At 40.6% G+C, this 25,567-nt stretch overlaps 1 protein-coding gene across 1 annotated transcript in view; it reads left to right on the plus strand.

Moving 5' to 3' along the window:
• Nucleotides 1-25,284, plus strand: part of Gucy2c (guanylate cyclase 2C) — a 71,740-nt gene extending 46,456 nt beyond the window's left edge. Inside the window, exons 16-27 of the mRNA XM_004845835.3 lie at nt 3,045-3,131; nt 4,284-4,416; nt 7,154-7,291; nt 8,027-8,115; nt 9,518-9,609; nt 12,729-12,887; nt 14,680-14,872; nt 15,631-15,805; nt 18,891-18,989; nt 20,572-20,666; nt 23,020-23,096; nt 24,670-25,284. Of these exons, the coding sequence (XP_004845892.2) occupies nt 3,045-3,131; nt 4,284-4,416; nt 7,154-7,291; nt 8,027-8,115; nt 9,518-9,609; nt 12,729-12,887; nt 14,680-14,872; nt 15,631-15,805; nt 18,891-18,989; nt 20,572-20,666; nt 23,020-23,096; nt 24,670-24,844 (1,512 nt within the window). The 3' untranslated portion in view covers nt 24,845-25,284. The remainder of the gene's footprint in view (nt 1-3,044; nt 3,132-4,283; nt 4,417-7,153; nt 7,292-8,026; nt 8,116-9,517; nt 9,610-12,728; nt 12,888-14,679; nt 14,873-15,630; nt 15,806-18,890; nt 18,990-20,571; nt 20,667-23,019; nt 23,097-24,669) is intronic.
• The last annotated feature ends 283 nt before the right edge of the window (nt 25,285-25,567 follow it).

Below are 25,567 nucleotides of genomic sequence, written 5' to 3' on the forward strand. Positions count from 1 at the left end.
CACTCACAGCCAGCTTTCCATATAGATGAGTTCCACACCCGTGAGTTCAATCAAATTGGAACTGAAAAAGTTTAGGAAGAAAACTGTGTCTGTACTTAGCATGTCCAGAGTTTTTCCTTGCCATTATTCCCTAAACAACACAGGGTGACAACTATTTACATAGCATCTGTATTGTATTAGGTATTGTAAGTCTTCCAAAGATGATATAAAGCATACAGGAGGATGTGCACAGGCCATCTGCAAATACTAAGCCATTTCACATAAGGGACGTTAGGATATGCATATTTTGAACCATCTTTTTTTTTTTTTTTTTGGTACCGGGGTTTCGAACTTGGGTCCTTGCGCTTGCGCAGCAGGTGGTGAAACCACTGAGCTAAATCCCCGGCCCGGGGTATGCATACTTTGATATACCTGGAGGTCATGGAAATCAGGTCCTGATGCATACTGAGGGACAATGGTATACAATGACCTTGCCTAACCTTGTTTGGGAACTACTGATTGATTCATGCAGCAAATACCTATTAAACATCTATTACATGCTAGACATTGTACTATTACAGATATACCAGTAACAAAATTATCACAGAGTTTACATTTTTCAAAGAAAGAAAAGACAATAAACAAATATATAAAATGTGCCAGATGCTATGAAGGGAAGGCAGAGAGTTGAAGATACTGTTTAAGATGTGGCCACCAAGGCAGTGAAATGGGGCTGGAAAGCTAGGTCTGAAAAGGGAGCACAGGGTGACTACTCATCACCTGTTCCCAAGGTCGAAAAAAGTGATTAAGTCATGATAGATCAGAGAACCCTCAGGCTTAGCTTCAGAAATCTTCAGAGGCTCCTCCCTAAAAATGACTATTAGTAAAGAATAAAACAATACTTTCTTAAAGTGATGATGACGATCCATCATAAAGACTACCCCCCTCCTTATTAATCAAGAATTCCACATCCCCACCTTCCATACTACTATTAGTTAACATTCCACAGTTCTGACCAAAGCTCTCAGGCATAAAACAGAAGTAAGATATGTAATAACTGTAAAGCAATTGATAGTTTTTATTTAAAGATTACATGATTATATATCTCAAAAATGCAAAAGGTTCAAATGAAAAAAGTAACAAGCGTTTAGTATGATGGCTACATACAAAGTAAGTGGAAAAGATTATATATCACAATATTAGAAAATACAACTAAAAAAAATCTCTTTTTTAACTTTTACTTTTTATTGGCACATGTTTCAGTAAGTAATGATTACATTCATCATGGGGAGTTGACACTTGTGTATAACACATCTTAGTCCTTTTTTATCTCCTGCCCCCTTTCTCCCCCATCCTTCTATCTCCTGGTCCCCTCCCCTTTCGCTAAAGATCTATCTCCCTGTATCCTATTATCTATCTTGTATTTTGCTCTTTATGTATACTATGGGTTTCTTATATGACAGAAACCATGCGATATTTAAGCTTGAGCATCTGATTTATTTCACTTAATATTATGGCCCCCAGAGCATTCATTTTCTGATAAATGACTCGACTTTATCCTTCCTTATGCCAGGTAGTGAAATGCTGTTAACATGAAATACAAAAAGCCTTAAAAGAACACTTAGCCAGGCATGGTGGCACACGCCTAAAATCCCAGCTATTTGGGAGACTGAGTCAGGAGGATCTTAAGTTCAAGACCAGCCTAGGCAACTTAGCAAGACTGTCTCAAAAAATAAAAAGGGCTAGGGATATGTAGGGGACAGGGGAAGGGGACGTTACCAGAACCTCTGCAGTTAGTCCTGGTCTCCTGCGAGCCACGGCAGCACACGGCGAATTACAGGAAAGGTAGAAAAATGAGACTGAGAAGAAGCTGAGCTTTGGGTCTGATCAGTGCTGCTCTGGGCAGCAAAGACAAAAACCTCAGCTTACCACACCTTTTATTCAGTACATCGGGAGAAACAAATGTAACAAATGACTTGCAGAGAGTTCAATAGTTCATATTGGGATAAACAAGGTGTAACGGAAGGCTTGCAGAGAGTTCTGTACATCTCCGGCAAACAAGATGTTAATCAGTCCAAGAACAATGAGGAATGGAGCAGATGTTTGTTCTCCCAGGACGTTTCTTGTCCTGGAGAATCACAGCATCACTGGATCACTGAAGTCTCAGTTGTGACCGGAGGCCAAACTGGAGTTATTCTGTAGCTGGGCTGTAGGCAAGAGAACTAGGCTAACCAAATGATTTATCCCTAGAATTATGTAGCATTGCTCCCAACAGGGATACAATTCAGTGTGAAGGTCCTGGGGTCAATCCCCAGTACCAGAGGAAAGGGAACACTATAAAAATTCCCTAAAATATCAAATAAATCTTAACCGAGTTTAAAGTCAAATTCTCAGATAGAAATCAATGGCATATGGGAACGAGCTGGTACAAGTTGAACATCTCTAACCTGAAAATCCAAAATGCTCCAAAATCTAAAAGTTTTTGAACACTACCACGATACCACCAGTAGAAAATTCCACAACTGACCTCATGTAATGGGTTGCAGTGAAATTGCAAGTACACTAAACATATTGCATAAAATTTTCCTTCCAGGTATGTGTACCTGAAACATAAGTGAATTCATGTTTAGACTTGGGTCCCATCCCTAAGATATCTCATCATGTATCTCCAACTATCCCACAAACCGGAAACACCTGAACTATCAAACCTTTCTGGTCCTAAGCATTTCAGATAAGAGATACTCCTTGGGTACTTCCTCAGAGCTGATTGTCAAGTATTCAGGAATTTTCAGTTAGTTTTAAACACTTGGTGCTTGAAATCACCCAGGGCGGGAGCATAAGACCATGGGATCAGAGGGTACTTAGGTCTGGGCTGTTTTCAGAGAGCCAGTTTATTAACACAGCAATGTATAACTGTATGTGTTCATGAAAACTAGAACCATGGAGCTCCCGTTTGTCCCTGACCCTCAGGCCTCAAGATTAGATCATTATTTGGTTCATAAACGTCTCTCCACATGATCCTTCCTCACAACAGCCCTCCTTGTTCCTCTTTTTCTCCTACTCAGGAAGTCTTAAATGACACAATTTCCTACCCTGATGGCACATTCATGGATTGGGAGTTTAAGATCTCTGTCTTGTATGACATTGCTAAGGTAAGAGAGAGACCTGTGAGCACAAAAAATCATTACCAAAAATTAAAGAAAACATCTAGCAAATAATTCAACCTCACCATACACTGGTTTATTCATCTGAAAAACTATAACAGTAGCTCTGTATATGTAAGGATTTTTTCAAATAATGCAGGTGGCTTACTAACAAGACTTGGTACAAGTCAGTGTTCAATGTATATTGGTTATAGTATTATTTTTTTGTATTCTGGGTGTGGGGCACACACTTTCATAGATTTACTAAAAATCAAAATAATATAAAACTGCAGAGAAGACAAATGAATCCTCAACTTTATAAGAGAATATATGAGGCATGGGCAATAATCTTGCACAAAGCAATAATAAATTTGGACATGATTATCCTCAGACATTCATGAAGAAGGAAGCAGGCACCAGTAGCAAAGGCCTCATTCAAGAAGGAATATGAGTCAGTCCTGAGAGTGAGCTGTTTTATACAATCTCAAATCAGTTAAAAAAAATTAGTAACCTGTTTGCCCACACTTTTCACTTCTGTGATTCAGGCTGAAACCTGTTCCCGTTGTGATATCACTGGCCACACTACCCAAAAAACAACTTCCTCTTTCAAAACAGAATTAATAAAATATTTCTATTTCAAACTAGCATGAAACCCATTCAATTTTAGGAAACCATCTAGCCCAGAACTCTTTTCAGAAAGGCAATGACTTATTATTCATATATTAAAATAAACTGCCAGAGGACAGAGGCAAATGCAGGGTCACACAGCGAGTATATGGCACGCAGAAACTCTTAAGCAAAAACCCTGCGCCTCATACAACTACTTAACCAGAGCTTTTACACAGTTGCTTTTCTACTATGCTATCTAAATATACTTCACAGGGTATAGGCAAATGTAAGGGCTCTAGCAAATTTTTTTTTTTTTGGTACCAGGGATTGAACTCGGGTCCTTGTGCTTGCGCAGCAGGCGGTAAAACCACTGAGCTAAATCCCCGGCCCTCTAGCAATATTTTTAAAGTAAAATTCATGACACTAAATTTAAAATCATATAATGTGACTATCAGTAAGCTGAAATGGCTTCAGAATATCACGTCTTTAAAATAATCAAGCAGCCAAAGTGTGTCCCACCTTTTTGTTTTCCTGACATCTGAAAAATTTCAGGGGATGTCGTATCTGCACTCCAGTAAGATAGAAGTCCATGGTCGTCTGAAATCCACCAACTGTGTCGTAGACAGCAGAATGGTGGTGAAGATCACTGATTTCGGCTGTAACTCCATTTTGCCTCCCAAAAAAGGTCTGTAATGCATGGACTTTTTATTAACTTCCCACTTGTTTTGTTTTGTTTTATAAATTGTTCTCAAGGCCATATAGCAAGCTCATAAAATGATACAGATCAGAAAACAACAATTTGAAGCCACAGGAAGCAAGATTCTAGTTCATTCTCCAGCAAGGAACACTTGGTAGAGCACTTCTTGAGTTAAACAAATGTCCCCCACTGAGATTCTTTTGTACTTCACAAAGAATGGCTATCATTAGTAACAGACAACAAATGCTGGCAAGACTGTAGGGGAAAAGGAATCCTACATTGCTGGTGGGAATGTAAACTAGTACAACCACTATGGACACTCCTCAAAAACTAAAACTAGAAATTCCATTACACCCAGCTATTCCCCTTCTAGGTATCTTCCCAAAAGAGTTACAGTCATCATTCTACAGTGCTCCATGCATATCCATGTTCATCGCAGCACAACTCATAATAGCTAAATCCTGGAAGTGGCCTGCAGGCCATCAACAGATGGATAAAGAAAATGTGGTATTACACACAGTGGAGTAGTATCCTTCCTTACAGAAGGATAAATCTGAGTCATTCGCGGAAAAAATGGTTACACCTTGAGATCATAATGTTCAGTTAAATAAATCAGACACATTAAATATCATAAAGTGTGTCTTATATGAGAAACCCAAAGTACAAAAAATTTAAAGGGCAAAATAAAGGATAAATGATAGGAAAAGGGGATATAGACTTTGTGGAGATGGCAAGGCAACCTAGGAATGGAGGGGAAGACAGGAGGATGGGGAAGGCAAGGAGGAATAAAAAGGATCAAGATGCAATATGTATATGTACATGTACCAATTCAGCAAGATGAGTGTAATTATTATGTACCACAAGCACATGTGAATATACTGATTTTAAAAAGAAATTAAATGGAAAAAAACTTCAATGTTGACTAAGGACCATTGTCCTCGATATTCAGCTGTGCCTCCTTCAATACCAGTGAGGAACCATGAAGAACTATTGGCTTGTGGAGACAAAAGAAGGTGAAAAAGTACAAGTTAGGGCAGGAAGAGACCTTAGAAATCATCCAGCTAAACCTTCTTCCATTGTAGAATTGAGACTGGAAAAGGCTAAGAGTTTTGTCCACGAAACTAGAATATAAAGCTTTTCCTATTCCAGATGGTGTTCACTCATCTGTGGTAGTAAGACATGACAACACTCTTCTCAGTAAACTTATTTATCCCTTTCATGATTCTGGTGAGGGTTAAAAAAGGATAACACCGTATAAAGTAATGTGATTTAAAAAGTAAAGGGGCTTTTCATGTTGAACATTTATCCTTTCTTTACTATAACTCATGGTTAAACAGCCTCAGAAATCCATATTGTCCTGAAATACTACTAATTCCCAAAACTACACTAATTCTACTTCCAATCTTTAATTTCTTCTAATAAAAGAAAAATTACACTTCCGTCGTTACTTCCAGTCAAGTATAAGACGATAGTAGACTCAGTCCAATAAGCTCTTGTTGAAGACCTACTGTGTGCCAAGCTGGGCTCACCATGCAATGGAAAAAGCCCTTTCCTCAGATGACTCCCCATGATGCAATCAGAGGGACTGCAGGTCAACTCCTGTCTTCCTGAACATCACTCAATTGTACCATCTATGATGTCATTTACCCAAGGTTTTGGCATAAGTAGATTCCTTTTCAACAACTCCAGATCTTTAGGATCAATGGTACATGGATCCCAAATCACAAGACAGGAATTGAAAAAGGTAACATATGCTTTGTCTTAGTTACTTTTTTCATTGCTGTATCAAAATACCTGACATTCAAAGTTAAAGGGGAAATGTGTATTTGGCTCACAGTTTGTAGAGGTTTTAGTCCATAGCTGGCTGGCTCCAAGGCAGGGTGGCACATGGCAGAGAGGCATCACAAAGGAGAAACACTTTATTGCATGCAGAAGATAGCAACAAGGGACCTTAACAGTGTCTTTCTATCCATTATATGTTATCCAGGCCATTTAGGGTAGGTGGTGCTCACACCCTTAATCCTAGTGCCCTTGAGCCTACCATTGCACCGTGAATCAATCCCAGCATCACACACTCTAGATCCAGTCACCTCTGAAAAAGCCCCACTCATGACCTTATGAGGCTTTGGGGGGGACATCTAGACACAAGCCATAACACTTATCTTGCTATCTGTCCCCTCAAAATAAAACAAAAAGAGCTAGAGATGTAGCTTGATGTAAAATCCCTGGGTTCCATCCCTAGCACTGCAAAAAAAAGAAAAGTATATAAGTAATAAATTATAAAATACATATTTCAAATATATTTTAATATGTTTATACTTACTTGTTTAAGAAACCTTTCATATTTTCATTCTATATGTCTCATCAGCTAGTAAATTCCTCAGCCTCTTGTATTCTGCATTCACTCAACATATATTCACTGAACACTTAACTATGTACCAGGCCCTCTTCCTGACAGACCTTGAGGGCTGCCCTCCTAGCAGTTTGAGAGAACATATTGCCATATGACCTTACTCAAATTCTGCAGTTTTCTAGCTTAAAAGGTAAGTATGTGTTCTCCTTCCTATCCCTAGAATTAGCATCAGTTCCTCAAAAGTTTGGGATCATTTCAATCCTAGGCCACCAGCATTCAGGGAAGACAGTGTAGAGACTTAGGAAAACCAGGCCAGAGGCCCGCAGGCCGCTCACCTGCTCCCTTTGGGCATCTCACTGTCCAAATGCGCAGACCTGTGGACCGCACCCGAGCACCTGCGCCAGGCCAAAAGCTCTCAGAAAGGAGACGTGTACAGCTTCGGGATCATCGCTCAGGAGATCGTGCTGCGGAGGGAAACTTTCTACACCTTGAGCTGCCGGGACCAGAAGGGTAAGTCCGTACCCTTTGTTTGTCTGTGCTGGGAACCAGCCAACCTGCACTCACCAAGCCCCTGGTTTCCTGGCAACGGCATCTCAGGGCCCTCATCCCCAAAAGTAACAAGTTCTCACCTGTGCCACACATTTCACAAAGACGTTGGGAGGATTAAGCCTTAGAGTGCTCCAAAAAGCACAAGGCAATGCATGCTGCCGGATGTCGCTGTTAGCAGTGTTACTGTTAAGAAATGTTCTCCTACAATTTCCCCTTTTTCTTCTGATTTCAATAAGAGACTATGTCTGCTTAATATCTGAAGTAGATCACTACTTCACAACACACATATTTTTAGTTCTTACGAAAAGAACTGTAGTTTTTTTAACCACATTCTTTCAGAGGAAAAAGCATTATTCCATCCATCCAGTCCTTGTTTATTGAGCATTTGTTATGTCTTGGGTAGAAGGATGACTAAGGGGTGTGGAGAAGGCGCCAGAGTATAGGGCAGAGGAAGCCTCCTGAAGACGGTAGTGTCTGAGTTAAGCATTAAGGTATCAGAACCTAACCTTAAGGAACTTCCTGGGTATGAGCGGGATAAGACTCTGCTCATTCATTCAACATCCATGGAGAGCTGTTCTCTGCTCTGAAACACGCTCACCGTGATGAAGACCTGCCAGGAAGTGAACCAACACAGATTCCACTGAAGCGTCTTCATGCTGCATTCTCTCTTGTAATTCAATTATTCTATCTAATCAGAGAAGATTTTCAGAGTGGAAAACTATGATGAATTGAAACCCTTCCGCCCAGACCTATTCCTGGAAACAGCAGAGGAAAAGGAGCTGGAGGTGAGTACGTGCTTGCTGTGTTCCTTTCCTTCGTCCACTCTAGCAGTTTACCATGAAGGTGTGGGTGGAAGCAACAACAATATACTTGCTGGAGGCTGAAAGTCTGGAGTCAAGTTATTGCCAAAATCATGCTTGTCCAGAGGCTGCAAGGGAATAGTTCATTCTTGGACTCCTCCGAGAGATTCCGGTGGCCGCTGACATTTGTTGGCTTGTGGCCACACACTCCAAACTCTGCCTGTTGGATACAATCTCTTCTCCTGGACTATTCTCCTCTACCCTCTTCCTACTAGGACACATATGAGTGCCTGCACCCACCCAGGTGCAGGGCCCACCCAGCATTAACTGCCTCACCTCAAGGGCGATCAGCCCCTCACTCAGCATAGCAAGGGAATCACCTTGTAGTGAGCTCACGCTATGCTACCAGTCTGGAATCCCTTCAGGGGAATTGTCCAACAAAGTCCATGGACAGAGATCGCATATTGTGCCACTGACAAGCCTGTTTTCAGCCATAATGAAGAACAGACTTTATTTAAAACAAGTAGTTTTGGGCCAGGGATTTAGCTCAGCGGTTTTGCCGCCTGCTGTGCAAGCTCAAGGACCTGAGTTCGAGCCTGGTACCCCCAAAAAATAAAACTAGTGGTTTTCAACTTCCTTTTTTATCAAACAAATGCTGCAAATGCGGTTAGCAGAAGAGATGAGGTTCCCCAGTTCTCTCGCTTACCCGACGCCTGTTTTCTCTGTCACTCTTCCACTGCACCTGCTCATTGCAACCACACAGAAAATTTAAAATATATATACTATTGCCCTTTGCCCATGCAAAATTTGGGATGTACTTGTACTAATGAATTATTCCTTGTTTATCTGAAATTCACATTTAACTGGCTGTCCTGTATTTTTAATTGCTAAATCTGAAACCCCTGCTAAGGCCATTTCACAAGACAATTAAATCAGAATCTCTTGGGGAAGGCCCCAGATGTCATAAATTTCACATACACTCCCCAGCAATTCTACCACTGGCTGTGGTAGAGAACAGCTGACAATTGAGCTTTTATTCTCATTTACAGTCATTTGTTTCATATTCACCAAGCCCTATTATTTTTTGACCTCCCCAACATGACCCTTGTGCACATCTGTAAAGCATTTTCGTCTCTCCCACTAATCCTGCCTTAACCAAGCTGGTATCACATTTTTTCATCAATATCATCCAAGGGGATGGCTGGATAAAATAGTGTAAGTGGTGATGTCTAAGAGAGAGAGCATAAGGAACTGGAGATTTAGCCTCATTGTCAGAGTTGGGGATATTTCTAGAGTATCTCCTGGCTTCATTACCCCAAACAATAGGATCTGAGTCTATCGTGGCTGAGTTACCATCCCTGAACTAATTGGCCCTTCCTTCTTCCAGGTATATCTACTTGTAAAAAACTGTTGGGAGGAAGATCCTGAAAAGAGACCGGATTTCAAGAAAATTGAGAACACACTGGCTAAGATATTTGGGTACTGCTTACCTTTTTACTTTTCTTCGTGAATTTGAATTTTTCAATGGTAGTTGACAGTGGCACCAAAGAATGAGTGTGCCTTTTTCCAAAGAAAAATTGTAGACTACAACCAACACCTGTCACATCAAAACTAATAGGAAGGAACAAGAAAGCTGACCATTTTCTTACAGGTGTAATCACTTGGAAAGTTAAATACTCAGGGTCAAACCTCGTCTGGTTGAAAAATAAATTCTGATCCATCATAAATTTTTCTGTTACAAAATCTAGTTTGCCAGTGCTTCCAGAGGTAATTATGATTTAGATGTCTAACATGGGTCCTGAAAAATCTACAAAACCCCTCAGTAATTCTTAAGACTCTAAAAATCACCAGCTTTAACCCTAGATACTTAAGATTTGTGTCATGAATCAGAGTATAATTCAGGGTGAAACAAAAAAAGAAGCATACAATTACAATGGACCCTCAATATGACCTACCTGACATACAAACACCTTGAGTTAATTAGGTTAATGGAAGATTCATCTACCTCTCATTATCTAAAGCGTGTACCCAGGTAAACATCCAGATCTCAGCTGTATTGACTTAGTTATATCCAGCTCTTGGGAATCAATAGAGTTCATAAGTCAAGGGTCCACTGTATCCAGAAAGACTGAATTCTAGATGGTCTGTGTTTTCAGTTAATACACTACAGATGAGAAAGAACACTAAACTAGGAGTTAGGAAACTCAATTTCCACACTAGAATCTGGTAATAGCCTGCTCTAGGATGTATGGCAAAACACTTACCCTTGTAGGGTGTCGATTTTCTCATTAGTGAAATTGGATTGAACAATATGGTTTCTACATTTCCTCCAGCTCCTACTTTCTTGGTTCTTGTTACATCAAAAGATTCAGATACTTAAAGAGGCTAAAATCCTGGGGCTGGAAATGAGGTAGCAGGAAGTTCATGAGAACAGTCATTGGTTGGTAGAACTAAGGTATCTGTTGTGCAGACAGAACTGGAAGAATAAAGGATTTAATTCCCTTCCCTTTTCACTCCTCCACAGACCTGTTACTAAGATCAGATGAGACTGCACAGTGACAGGTGAAATGTAAACTCATGAAGATAAACCGAGCTTCGATCTTTAGTCTGGCTGCAGGGTGGAATCACATGAGGATTGCGAAATGCAGAAGCTTGGGTCCCAGCCTCTAGGAGTCTGATGAAATTCAGCTGGGGTAGAGGTGGCAGCAGGATTAAGATATGCAGTCCACGTGATTAAGATATGCAATCCGGGCTGGGAAGACTTTTAACTGAATCAATGCATCACGCAGTAGAATAATCCATCTTCGCCCCTCATACCTCCCCACTCTACCCAGCTGGCCTTTCCTGGTGGGGTCAAGCACCAATCACCTGGAAACATGCTAGAATAAATTCTGTTTCTTAATCTCAAGCCTAGCAATTTGCACTCACACAGGTCTTGGGCAGTACTCAGAAATGTATTGGATTTTAAACAAACATCCCTCCTCGCCCTGGGGATTGTGATGTAAGCCATCTCCTCCTAAGAGCAGAGTGGTAACTTATAACTGTAAATGCTGTCGTTGTAACTATTACTGTCATACTGAAATGGCCCTGATTTACTCAGCACCTCCCATTGCAACTTCATAGCTTATGAACATGATCTGTGGTACACACCACACTGAGAACTCACTATGTCTTGTTGCCTGCTCTGCGCCAGGCTTATCAGATGTCACAGTGTTGCCTGAAGCCAGCACCTGTCTCATCTGTGCCTCCTTGGTCTAACAGAATAATCCAAAGTTCAATGTTTTGCGTTGGGACCCTGGCTCTCTGTCCTGAGGAGATAATATGGGGCTCGGTGTTGCTCTTCTTGGTCTTTTCTTGTTTCCAGGCTATTTTACAAAGGTTTTTATTGCAAACTGTATGTTATTAAAATGTTATAAAATATGAATAAGCAACTAGGCAAGTAAAAATACCTGTTTTCCAGCACATGATTGCTAGTTTTGAAAAACTAAAATTTGAATTAGGTGTGTAAAGGTTTACACCTTTAATTCCAACTGCTTGTGAAGAGAGGCAGGAGGGTCACAAGTGTGCAGCCAGTCTCAGAAACTTGGTGAGAGGCTATCTCAAAACAAAAGCTTTAAAAGGCCTGGAGATATAGCTCAGTAGTAGAATGTTTACCTAGCATCCTCAGGCCCCTGAATTCAACCCCAAGTACCACAAAAATAAATACGTAAATAAATACATAAATTTGAGATTATAGTTTTTGCTATTCTTATCAACTTTTTTCACTTAATACTTTTCATGTATTTAACTGTTCTAGTTTATATTTTATGATGCATGAAATTCATTCTACATAATATTTAAACTGTGTTTTTGTTACACATTGATGCTATTTTCAAAAGTCTGCTCTTATAAACAATATTGTGGCTTTCTTTGTAGCTAACTTTAAACACATTTGTGGTTGCTTTCTTTGGATAATTTTTTGTTTGTTTGGGCTTTTTATTTTGTTTTGTTTTGTGAAACAGGATATTGGTTTTTTTGTTGTTGTTGGTTTTTTTTTTGGTACCAGGGATTGAACTCCCAACTTGCGCTTGGGAGGCAGGTGGCAGAACCACTGAGCTAAATCCCCAGCCCAGGATATAGTTATTATATAGTTCAGGCTGACTTTGAACTCACTATGTAACCCAGGCTGGCCTCGAACTTGCGGCGATCCTCCTGCCTCAGCCTCCCGAGTGCTAGGATCACAGGTGTGCACCACCATGCCCAGCCTCTTTTGGATAATTCTTAGAAGTTGAGTTGATGAGAAGATAGGTAATAAGCATTATTAAACCTAGTGACACATTTTACCAGATCACTATCCGGGAAGGTTCTACTGTATGCAGTTCCTTCGTCTGTGTTGATTATCATCCTTCTAACACTTATTTTTCTCTTTTTTTAAAATTTTATTTCTATTTCATTCTTTCTCCTAAGGTTAAATGTTTTTATGTTTGTGGGTCCTTTTAACTTATTTGCTCAATTCCCTGCTTGAGGACATAATACAAGGTCATGCGTGTCCATTGTTGTACTGAGGGTTCAATTTGCTTGATAATGTGTAAGAGCTCTTCATCTATTACTTCCTACAGCCTGTTTCATGACCAAAAAAATGAATCGTACATGGATACCTTGATCCGACGTTTACAGCTGTATTCCCGAAACCTGGAACATCTGGTAGAGGAAAGGACACAGTTGTACAAGGCGGAGAGGGATAGAGCTGACCGACTCAACTTTATGTTGCTGCCAAGGTAAGGCAAGTCTTCCCTCAGATGTAGTTTCCCACAATTCCACAGCTAGGATACGTGGTTTAAGGCTGAAACCCTCAGTGTATCTGCCGAGGATTGTTGTTGTTCTTTTTGTTTTGTTTTTATCTATTTAGAATTGTTTCCTTTGGAATATTCACCAGATTATTGGATTTTAAAATGCATGTTCTTTGCTAGGTCTTGCTTTGATTTGTACTCTGAATAGCAAGAAGAAAGAGGTTATTTCTTTTAGACAATTGGAGCTCCAATGCCTCTTTGCCACCTTTATTGTCTGTCACTTTAGGCAACTGCTGTCTGTCTTTTTACAATCTCAAAATGGAAATTAAAAGTGCCTGTGGAATATGTGAACTAGAAGATACTTTCAAGCACTGCAGATAAATGTCTTGGCTTTCCATTTTTCAACAAGTTCAGGAAGTGGAGCTGTCTCTGGTAGAAGTGGTGGGGAGGTGTGCTCTGATGCCCTGCCCCAGTGGCTTCTACGATCTCCCCTTGACTTCTACTTTATGAGGCAGTGTTATGGCCATGACAGAGAGAAAATCAAACTTCCCAGTTTCAAGTTTTCTAAGTGCTGATATCCAAATAATAACTGAGGAGTGTTAGGAAGGGAATTAAAATGTGAAGATGAAAATCCAATATAATCCTTATACCTCTGTGACTTCCACAGTGCTTTGCAAAAAATAAAAAAGGAAAAAATTAAATTTAATTAAATTAATGAAGGACCAGGATGTTACTGAGTTCTAGTACCAGCTCTGTCTTTAGTGAACTTTGGGAGCTACGAAGTTCATATTTCCTTTATAAGCCTTAGCTTTCTCATCTGTAGAATTTATAGAATTTCTCAGTAACCTCAGCTTCCAGGTTCTGATTCTAGTGGTTCTGTAGTCAAGCTGTTCACAAGTGGTCCTGAATGGCCCTTTCTCGGTGGCAAGGCAACTGGATCCACAGAGAAGGGTGGGCTCATTTCTGAAAGATTCACTCTTAACCTCCTCCCCACATCCCGCTCCTCATAGCCTCATATCAGCAAGTCTTATATCACTCTAAGTTGCTTCTCTTTGGCTTCTACACTTTTACCAGTTTTGACTTCGCTATGCGGTGGTTGGCTTTGCTCTTTAAAAGACCTGAATCCTGTTCAATACAATTCAAATAAATTCTGGTTTAGAAGACGCCAAAATTAATTTAGCTGCATTGTTCCTTCATAGTGGTATTAAACAAACCAGGTTAATATTCCAGGGAAGTAAAACTATCAACTTTGATGAGAAAGCCATATCTGATAGCTCTGGTGAGTCAAACTCTTATATTAATGACACACTCTCCTCTGCTTCTGGATACAGAGCTACACTTTAAGAATTTGAAAATCAATAGAGAGATCACAAATGGACAAGTACATTTATGTGTTACAGTTATGTATGGCATTAGAGTTAATGAAATATGAAGTTAATGTTGAACCTGCTCATATTTATCTGAGGTCAAATACATGTATTATATGTGTGCGTAGGTATACAGTGTTTGTAATCGATCTTTGCTTCCTAGAGACTCACTGGCATTCATTGGAAATACTGAATTCTTGAACTCCTACCAGGCGTGGTGACACACACATGTAATTCCAGCGACTGTGAGGCTGAGGCAGAACAATTGCAAGCCTGGGCAACTTAGTGAAACCTTATCTTAAAAAAATTCTTGAACACCTGGTGGACAGTTATTACTATCTGAAACATTTATGTAAAACAAGAGAAATTTACTGAAGTTGAAGGCATTCTTTTTTCCTTCCTTTCTCATCTAGGCTAGTGGTACAGTCTCTGAAGGAAAAAGGTATTGTAGAGCCAGAACTATATGAGGAAGTGACAATCTACTTCAGTGACATTGTAGGTTTCACTACAATCTGCAAATACAGCACCCCCATGGAAGTGGTGGACATGCTTAATGACCTCTATAAGAGTTTTGACCAGATTGTCGATCGCCATGACGTCTACAAGGTAACTGCTTCACCTCCTGGGCTGAAACAGTTGTCAAGTCCAAGGTCATCAGAGACTCTGCTGGTTGCCCCTGTTACTCTTGTCCTAATTGAACATTTATTTAATTACAGCTGAGTCTGACCTAAAACGGAAAGGGAAGTAGAAGAATTGGATGGGTCAAATGTCACAATAGCCACTAACTTTAAGAAGCAGCATAAAAAGAAAGAAATTTCAGTAGGAGTGAATTTGGATCACTAAGTTTTGAGGAAGTGGCATACTCTCCAATCATCTCTACAAAATAGACAGTATTTAGGGTAATTGCAAAAGAAGCAGTGAATACACTAACATTATAATAAATGGAATCTGTCTTCTGTCTTAGATGAACCTATGGTTATTTTTTATCAAATAATATATAGAAAATAATACAGATGACTAAAGATTAACTTTAGAGTAATTGAGAGTATTCCTAAAATTACAAAAAAGTAATCAGATTAAACATTTATAGAATTATCATCCCATGTGTGTAATGTATATAATTATGGAATACTTTCATAGTTAAAATTCTTTATAACTATTTTATCATCCATTTAACTAGACTATAAAACTCTGAAGATATCAGCATAGAACTAGTCTTGAACTGGCCCCAGAAAAATGTATAAACTATGTTCATACCAAGCTCCCAACAGATCTCTTGCATTTGACATGTGGTATTAAGTGCTTCTGTTTAGTTTCTGTGCCTTTCAAAGGATGAGAGATACTGAAGAAGGGTATTTCCACAGGTAGAAACCATTGGAGATGCCTACGTGGTGGCTAGTGGTTTGCCTATGAGAAATGGCAATCGCCATGCAATAGACATTTCCAAGATGGCCTTGGATATCCTCAGCTTCATAGGAACTTTTGAACTGGAACATCTTCCTGGCCTCCCAGTATGGATACGCATTGGAGTCCACTCTGGTATGGAGAGACGAATCTTATCAAGCAGAACCATTTGTTCCTCTTGCACCAACTAAGTCAGAAAGGATAGAAGGGCTTCCAAGGTGGTTGATTTCCCCATGAGGTTTACTCTTCAGTTGTGTGTGCCAATCGTAGGGCACTGTTACATATCCTGACGTATTTAGACCTAGTTCCCCAAGAGCACTAGGAATACACCTTTGGCTGCACTTTTCACTCTTGGATGGATGAATACCAACCACATATGAAAACAAGCTTGTGACTCCCCATTGACATCATCATACTTCACCGTGTTCTCCCCAGTCCCTCCCTCTCCTGTCTCCCAACTTCTGTGTATTTTTCATTAAAATAGTATAGTATAGTGGCCTAGACTACCCATGAGAAAAAGTAACTGGTCAGATTGCTATAATACTTATTCATACCTTCTGCACTGCAGTGGTACAGAAGGTACAAAGGTCACTTCAAAGACCGTGACAGTTTCATAACCTTGTTAATAGAAACGCTTTAGACAAATTAAACTTCATAGAATTTGAGCAAAGAATAATTCACAAACCATTGTCCTTAGAACTAGAAGAGGCCCAGGATGCTTCAGTTGGTAGTGTAGATAGGCAGTACATATAGATGGAAAACAGACATGAAATCAAGAGGCCACCGGATTGTTTACAATGCCATGTTCATCATACATGGGTGTACTTTGATCAGTTGGCAGCTTGTGATTGGCTGAAGCTTGGCTTCTGTGATTGGATGAGATTCATCTATTTGTTACAACAGTATACTTCTAAATTAGGCTTTCAGTTGGTTTAGGTACCAAGTTAGGTTGCAATTTAGTAACATAGAGTATCAAGGTAGGAGGCAACCCCACCAAATTTAGTTAACAGCACTGAACCTAGAGATTTGATGAGTTAAGGTATTATAGAAATCATAGTTGGAAAGGAATTCAAAAGGCAATTCAAAAGTCATCTTCACTAATTCTTGGCAAGGCAAAAAAATTTTCATAGATTCCAGGATAATTAATAATATAGTTGCTTCTAAAATAACCCCAGGGGCCTTTGGTAGGCAGTTTTTCCTTGTGTTAAATCACATCTCCTAATCAGGCATAGTGGACCAGACATGTAATTCCAGCACTCTGGAAGGCTGAGGCAGGGGGTTTGCAAGTTCAAGCCCTGCCTGGGTAACTTGAGAGACTTAATGAGACCTTCTCTCAATATTAAAACTGAAAAAGGGAGGGGAACTCGGGATGTAACTCAGTGTAAAGGCCCTGAGTGCCACTCCCAGTAACAAAAAGAAAACATGAAAAAAAATCACTTTTCTCTACAATTTCTTATTGCTCTTTTTTCTACTCTCTAACTCTTACAGAATACCCCAAATACAGGAAACCCAAAAGATCCCCCAGTCTTGTGGCAAGAGCACAACTACATTTGCTAAAGTCAGTCAGCCTCTGTCTATAGTTTTGAGCGCAGAGCCTGACAGTAACTATTTGTTGATTGAGTAATGAATTGATGAAATTCTCAAAGTGACAGTGAATAAGAGTTAAAAACTGCTGCTATATCTTGGACAGCCAGGAAATAGCTGTGGCCTTCCCCAATCATGTCCATTGCCAAATGTCATGGATGTTTCCATATATACGTTAGATAACTTCCTGGGCATCTGCTAGGGAGAAACATACTACCTCTTTTCCGACCCATCATAAATTGTCAGGCCTGGAGAAAGGGTGAGCAGCAGGACTGGCTGAACCAAGTCAGGGAGCATGGAGCCCTGGGTCTCTGTCCAGTCCCTTTCCCCTGTGACCTGCTCAGTGTCCATGCTAAACCAGGGCTCTGCCAAACTAGGCTGGCATGCAAGTAGCTCTTAAGCACATGCAATGAAGGAGAGGGGTTGTCAGGCTAAACAAGTCCATGACTGCAAAGTATTGATGATTGAGGATAAAACATAGTCTCTGTGGGGATTTTTGGGTGTTTTTTTTTTTGGTAGCGGGGATTGAACTCTGGTCCTTGCGCTTGCTCAGCAGGCGGTGAAACCACTGAGCTAAATCCCCAGCCCTCTGTGGGGATTTTTGTACTGCTGTCCCTTCCCAGCCTTTCACTCTGTTTTTGAAAGAGTCACTTGTAGACAGATGCATCACTACCAATGCGCAGCCTGGTGTGGTGGGGGAGCTCTGAGGTTTGATCAAGATGCTGCCTATACTGAACCTTCCCTTCTCTAGGTTTTCTTGGGTTTGTTTGTTTGTTTGTCTACTTTTGTTTTGCATCAAACCTGACAGTGAAGTGTTCGGAACTCAAGGGAAGAGCCAGTATTTTGAAGGTTTTTTTAATGTTAATAAACAGAGTAGTGGTACGATAAATCTATAAAGTGACTCATACATATCAAAAACAACTACACCAACTAGAAGATTAGTAATCACTCTTGCCCAAATCCAATTTTGCAGTTTGTGAGTTAATCTTCAACTTCTGAAATCTTTAACTCCTTATATTCAGTCATCCCATTCAAGTACCCAATTGAACAACCCTTCTTTCCCATCTAATATGTAAGAGTGCACCGTCTTGTCTCAGCTTTTGTTCTGCTTGTTAGAATCTCCTTGTGCCATAGGTGTCTCCCAACCAGTGGCATGCACCTGGCCCATGAAGTGCTTAACAAAGATTATTGCAAGTCCTCTTCTTCTGGGTCTTCCATCATCATCACACTACAAATCCCACAAATGCCATCTTAAAATAAAAATAAACCAAACTCGGGCCACTGAACCTTCAGATCTGTGGTGCCCTCCAGCAGCCCAGAGTCGGGGTTATGTGATTTGTCAAAATAAGCAGGCAGTGAAATCTCTTTCACCCTTTCTGAGAGCCTTCTATTCAAAATAATCCCATTTTTGTGATCTGGGTGCTTTCTTGTTCAATACTTATGTAACTCTTCTTTGCTGGGGCAAAATGCGTTCTGAAAGCATGCTGTGAAGAATAATGCTTCCTTGATTGGATGCATCCATTAAAGCAAATGTTGTGGCTCCCATTTCATGGGCTCCACTATTTCTCCATGACATGAAGCATCCAACATGGTGACTGTGGCATATGCACCTCCAGCTTTCTGTCCTTTATTCCAGGTCCCTGTGCTGCCGGAGTCGTGGGAATCAAGATGCCTCGTTATTGCCTATTTGGAGACACTGTCAACACAGCCTCCAGGATGGAATCCACCGGCCTCCGTAAGAAAAGATTGTTTTTCTTCAAGGACCACAGTTCTGTCTTTCAGCAGAGGGCAACCATAGGATCAGTTGTGCAGTAAGGAGAGGCATAGCACCCGTGAGTGGCAAAAGATCCCTCACACCGACTGAACATGAGCCCATGTCTCCCATCCAAGTACTAACCAGGCCCAAACCCTGCTTAGCTTCTGCGAATAGATAAGATCTGAGATTGGGCACATTGAGGCTGATCTGGCCAAAGACTGAGCCCATCTCAACCTAGTCCTGGCTATCTGTGCTTTCTTGGTTGTTGTTTACTAATAGCTATTTTGTTCTTCCTTTTTTTGTTCAATTTTAGACTCTATATTTTTGTTTCATCTGCAGTGAATTCAGGCATGCCCTGCCAGGAATACTCATGAGATTTAGTATATGTAAGTTTAGAAAAACATTTACTGGGCTAGATATAGACCATACACCCTGGTTCAATGACTATTTCCCTTTCATTTGTTTTTCTTAGGAATTCATTTTAGTAAAGAAAAAATCTAGGTAGACAATATATGCAAAAGCACATATTGCATTTGTCTAGCAAGGGAGAAGTACAGTGTGCTGCCTGAAGATATTCAGTAAGTATTGATGATAGTGATAGTTTTAGAAGTATAGAATAGAGAGGAAAAGAGTATCGGTAGATAAGGTAAGATCTGACAAAAACACAGGAGGCAGGATGCTATTTTGGTAGTCTTTTCACAATCTGATATTAGTACATACTGGAAAATCATGGGACAAAGAAAAGAATAAGGTGGGAGTCAGACAGACTTGAGTTCAAATTGCAGTGTCTGCATAAGTTGAGGAGAAAGTTACCTGATCTTTTAAGTCTCAGAAAGACAAAGATAGAAATTAAAGATGAGATACCAACTTGGCTGGGAGGGTTGCTGGAAGGAACTGGGATGTTATGTTGAGCATTTAGTCATTTTCTGGCACATTGTAGGTGTAAACTTTGGGGTTCCCATTATTCCCAATTACTACTGTTATTATTTGTTATATGGCTTTTGGGCAGGGTGGTGAGAAAGGTAGTGTACAGCATGGACCAATGAAAGGGAATGCCCTCACCTCTTGTTTTTTGGAAGGATTACAGCATTCCAAAGGAGGAAAACTTGAGAAAAATCAAGACCCCAGAGTCAATTCCAGCTATTTACCAGGACTTATCCCTAGCATGTGAACTATTTACAGGAACCTTTACATGGGAGCCTAAAAAAAAATTTCAGCTCCCAAGCTTGACACTACAAACTCAATCCAAAACTGAACCCCCAGAGGCTACCACTGCAAGCTGGAGTGAGAGTCAGTGGACAAAACCCTGGGAGACCCATCACTCCCCACCCTGAAAAGCAGTGCCAGAACCAGAGCCTCTTCCTTCCCACATGTGATAACACTTCTAATCTTGCAGATGTTATTTTTAAGGGTTCCATCACTAAAATAGCCATATTTGTTTTTCCTTGCTTAGGACCCTTGCTTCATGTGTTGTTTATGTATTGACTGGAGGGGAAGCAAATATAGCCATATCGCAGCTCTCAATAGAGGAGAGTTTCGTTTGTTTGTTTTGCATTTGCAGCCTTGAGGATTCACATGAGCAGCTCCACAATAGCCATCCTGAAGAGAACTCAGTGCCAGTTCCTGTATGAAGTGAGAGGAGAAACATACCTGAAGGTGAGGAATCCAGACAGGCAAGGCCCAGAAAAAGCTCTAAGATGGCCCCTCCCATAAGACTTGACCAGGAAAATTGAAAAGCACAAAGATGAGAAGTTCTTTTTCATTCCCCCCATGTTGATCATCCACCATTCCCATAGGAAAAACATCCACTGAAGCATGTAAACTCTGAACTTGCTTTTACTACAAAAATCCCTTTAGAAGTTTTTACTATGTGCAATGTGCTGTAAAACGCTGCCAACATTTCTTCCACAGAGATTCCACATTTGTCCCCAGTTTCTCCTCCAAACCCAAATCTCAGTCTGGTGCACGGCTTATTTAAGTAAAAACCACAGTCTCCACATTCTCTGCTCTCCCTGAAAGATGCTGCTCTCTGAGATCTCTCTTGTCCATTGCTTTTATTACTCTGAAGCTCTGGATCAGTTTGCAAAGTGTAGCCCCATACTCCTGATGTGGCATTATTGTGTGCTTGTTAAAATGTAGGTGTCGGCCCTACTGAGACTCCTTGTGGATGCAGATTACAAATCTCGAGTTTTAATAAGTATTCTAAGTGTTTGTGATCACATTAAAGATGAGAATCACTGCTTCGGGTTCTCTGTGCTATTCCCCACATTTAAAGTAGCTGCCCTTCAAAGCTACCAGTCACCTGCAGTTGGGTCTCAGGCTGCTCTTAGAAAGTTAGCACAATCTTTTCACAATTGGTCTGAAGCCAGCTGTCTCCTGGAAGATTCTGTTTCCAGTAGCCATAATGCTCTGGCCTTTACACTTTGGTTGCAATTTGGAAAAGCTTCCTTTTATGTAAAAGTATCCTAATGTTACATTCACTTTTTGAATCTTCCATAAATACATTTTCTACACCAGAGCATTTCCCCCTAAATAGAATTGGTTTGTCAATTATTGCAGTGCAAACATAGCCAGCAAACTATTTTTTTAAATCTCATTTTCAAATATAAGCTTTAGCCAAAACAGAGTTTCCAGTAACTTTATATTCATTTCATAGCCCCAAATGAGCCAAATGTTATCAGACAGTTGGTCTCAATCTCACCCAATATCCAAGACCTTGGTATATTGAGCAAAGCATTGAGCAGGACACGCAAAAGTAGTAAGAAAAGCAGAGATTTATTAAAGGAAATTACACTCCACGAAATGGAGCAGGTCCATGAGAAAACCCAAGAGCAAATTTGGCTCTGAGTGACCCTGACTATTTTAGGTTGAGGTTAAAATACATTTGGCAGAGTTCTAAGAAGGCAGAGCCCTAAGAAGGCAGAGCTCAGAGGTGGCAACTGTCAGTAATAAAAGTACACTCTCAAAACAGGGTCAGCAGAGCCAGAGATGGCAACTGAGATGAGTTCCAGGATTTCCATCTCTTTTATTTTTCTCAGATTTGGGTAGTGGGCAGGGATGTTTACTAACTAGACTGTGTCCGATTCATTGAGCATCTCCACCTCACATTGGGAGGGGGAGTTTGTGAATTTCTACAGGGCTAGATGGAAACAGCATGGCTACCAAAGCCCAGTGGGGAGGGAGGACATCAACACTTTACTGCTAGCAATGCTATAATGACCATGGGGTTACCCTCAGTTACTCTGAAGCAGTCGGAGCTCATGCTCCTCAGGCTCATGCCGGAGACCAAGGAAGTGTGATAAGGGCAGGGGCATATGTTTTAGACTCTTATCAGAATATTAAGGAAATGTGGTGAGGGTAGAATCATATATCTCAGAATCGTATTTCTCATGTCAAGGTGTTAAGGAAATATAGTGAGAGCAGGATGCTCTTGGGGTCTCCAGAAGCCAGAAGCCACCCTGTGTGTTGTGAGAGTAGGACCAAGATGTCTCCCATACTGTTATCTCCTGCCTCAAAACTACTGTCATTCAAGGAATGCTTATCACGGTGCATATATGTTATAATCTATACACTCAAGGTGCCACAACTGTGGCCAAAGTTTTGTGGCAAAACTGTGTTGCAAAAGGGGCTAAAAGAAAATGTAGACAATGAAAGCTGTTTAGATTTATTGGTGGTGCAGAATTACAGGTGAGTGTTCTTCCTCTTAAAGTTAGAATTCTTAAAATGTTGCTATGGTGATATTTTGAAGTATCTTTGGAGGAAAAAGAAATCTCTACTTTCATAAAAGGCTGCCTGGTGAGAGATTTATTTTAAAAATGGTTTGGGAGATAAAAATTTGTCTAGAGATAGCACAAATCGTAAAAGCATGGGAGCTGTGCTTAAATATGGGCACCAATGTGAAATGGGGAGGTGAAGGACCTCTGGAAACACACTGCTGTAGGAATAGTGGGTGATGCAGAGAGGCAGCATCTTGCTGGCCTCCATGGGAACGACCTCTTTTGTCTCCCAGGGGAGAGGGACAGAGACAACCTACTGGCTGACTGGAATGAAGGACCAAGAGTACAACCTGCCTACCCCACCAACTGTGTAAGCATCTGGGTGGGGAAGGGAGGGAGAGTGGAGTTGGAGGCCGCAGTGGGTAAGCTGTGTGACCTGCTGCCAAGTAAATTGCCAAGTGCCTCGTAAGTGGTGATGGCGTGCTGAATATGAGGCAAGGGACTACACACACGAGAGATTTAGAATCCTCCCTTCACCCACTGCTACAAGTGAGCGTCTTAAAAGCCTGCAGTATCCTGAGACCTCAGTGACAGAAAAACTCCAGAGCTTTGACTGCCCTGTCTGGTATTTAGACTTTCACAAGTGGGAATCACACACTTGCAATGGATACAAGTGTGTTTTCAGTGACACACCTACCATTTACACCGGGGTCTTTTCCCAACAGCTGTTTCAGGGAACTTCCTCCTAGAAAAGGGAAGAAGGAATATACCATCTTGAACTTAATTAAGATTTTATTCATACTTCATTTATTGTGTTTTGTTTCCTGGCTCTTTTCCTTTCTGTACATATCAGAGGACTTTTTCAGTTGTCCCAGTTATGTTTTAAATACCTTACATCCACTAAAATATACTAAACTCAGAATTTTTGCAGAATATGTGCTATATTTTAGGCAAGAATAAAAGTTAAACATTGAGCTACTTTTGCCCATTTTTCCAGAATGCATCAGCCATCATTCTGTGTTTGCTGAAAAACTGACTAAATGCTCTCACCATGAAGTACATCAAAACCAGTATTGTGTTCCAGAGCTGCTCAGGAGAACAGAAGGCAGTTTAGGCCTCCCTTGATGCATGCTGGAAGCAAAAGATCTCCATTTTCACTCCAGTCCACCTTTTTCTGTTGAGCCATCTCATGAAAATAGGACCTCCCCCTTGCCCCAAGTTCACGATTCTGGATCTTAACATGGAATCTGCATTCTCCCTGAGATGAAGAAGACAAAGTTTCAGGTCTAATTAACAGGTTTCAGATCTCTTAACACGAATGAAGTTGTTCAGTTCCATGTTGGTAGATGTGGCAATCAGTATTGTGGCTGTTGCCATGGTTTTTGCCAAAGTAGAAAAACCCTATCTTGCAGAGGGCTAGATGCCAAACCAGACAGATGACAAGCTGTTAGACATGGCAAGAGAATCCAGATCTTTCCTAGGGCAAGGAAACCTACTAGGAGTGCCCTGGGTCTATTCTAAACTCTTGAAACCCTCCACCATCCTGAGCTCTCCTTCCAAAATATTTTTAATCCTAGGTATGTGTGGGAACAATGAGTTCTCAGGCTTGTGTCTGAGGAGCCTAGCATTCTCTGGCTTCTTTCCCCTTCCTCTGTGGCATACATGGAAACCTCGATCCTCCAAATTGTATCACTAAACTGCTTCACTTTAAGTCTAACTTCTTGCCTGCAATACATTCTGCTTATTCTACAACCACATGTTGCAGGGACAACAGTTCTTTAAGCTCATCAAAGGCAAGGGTCATTTTGTATTCTTTGGACTTCCTCACACAGGTTATACATTTAAATGAGTAATGGGGAACTGAACTGATGATTCTGGAGCTAAAGGCTATTCTGTGTGAATTGCTGAGAAGTCCCATTTTTCTCTCCCCACCTTCTTTCCAGGGAAAATCAACAGCGTTTGCAAGCTGAATTTTCAGACATGATTACCAGCTCTTTGCAGAAAAGGCAAGCTGCAGGCATAAAAAGACGTAAACCAACACAGATAGCCAGCTATAAGAAAGGCTCGCTGGAATACTTGCAACTGAACACAACAGACCAGGATAACACCTATTTTTAGACTACAAGTGATGTAAGGACTTGCACAAATTAAATCCCTGCACTTAGATTGCAACCTCAAGTGTCCTGTGACCTCACTGACACAGAAAAATAATTGGCCTTGTCGGGGACATGGACTTTCTTTCATGAATCACGTGTGTGTTCTCAGAGAAATAACTCTTACTCTAGAATCTTATCCCAACTGTCATTCCAAGGAGCTGCCACCTGGAAAAGAGGAGGAACTAATATACCATCTAGGACTTGAGATTTTGTTTTTATTTCATTTATTTTGTTTTTCTTTTGTTTATTTGCTCTTTTTCATTCCATAAACACTTAAGGATTTTTTTAATTGTCCCAATTATATTTTAAATACTTTGTCTCTATTAAACCATACTTAACTCATACATTTTGTAGAAAATAACTGTATATTAATTAAGAATAAAAGTTAAAAGTTTTCTGAGTCTGGGGATGTGTTTCCTCTTTCCTGTCCATTTTCCTGGAATTCACCAAACATCATTTTGTGTTTGCTAAAAAGCTGATCAAATGTCCCCACTTTGAAGGATGGCAAAGCTAGCACCATTGCTCAGGGGTTAGAACCTGGAAGGTCATGTCACTCCTGCACGTGAAGGGACTTCTTAACCTTCAAACAGAAGTGTTGCTTTGGCTTGTCCACTTAGCAATATGGAAGAAGCACTACAAGTAATGGGAGTCCTCTGAGAATGGGCCCCAGATAAGTGTTCAATCT

The sequence above is a fragment of the Heterocephalus glaber genome, unplaced genomic scaffold, assembly GCF_053883595.1.
Source record: "Heterocephalus glaber isolate CG9 unplaced genomic scaffold, H.glaber_assembly_v1.0 deba00001444, whole genome shotgun sequence".
Lineage (NCBI taxonomy): Eukaryota > Metazoa > Chordata > Mammalia > Rodentia > Bathyergidae > Heterocephalus > Heterocephalus glaber.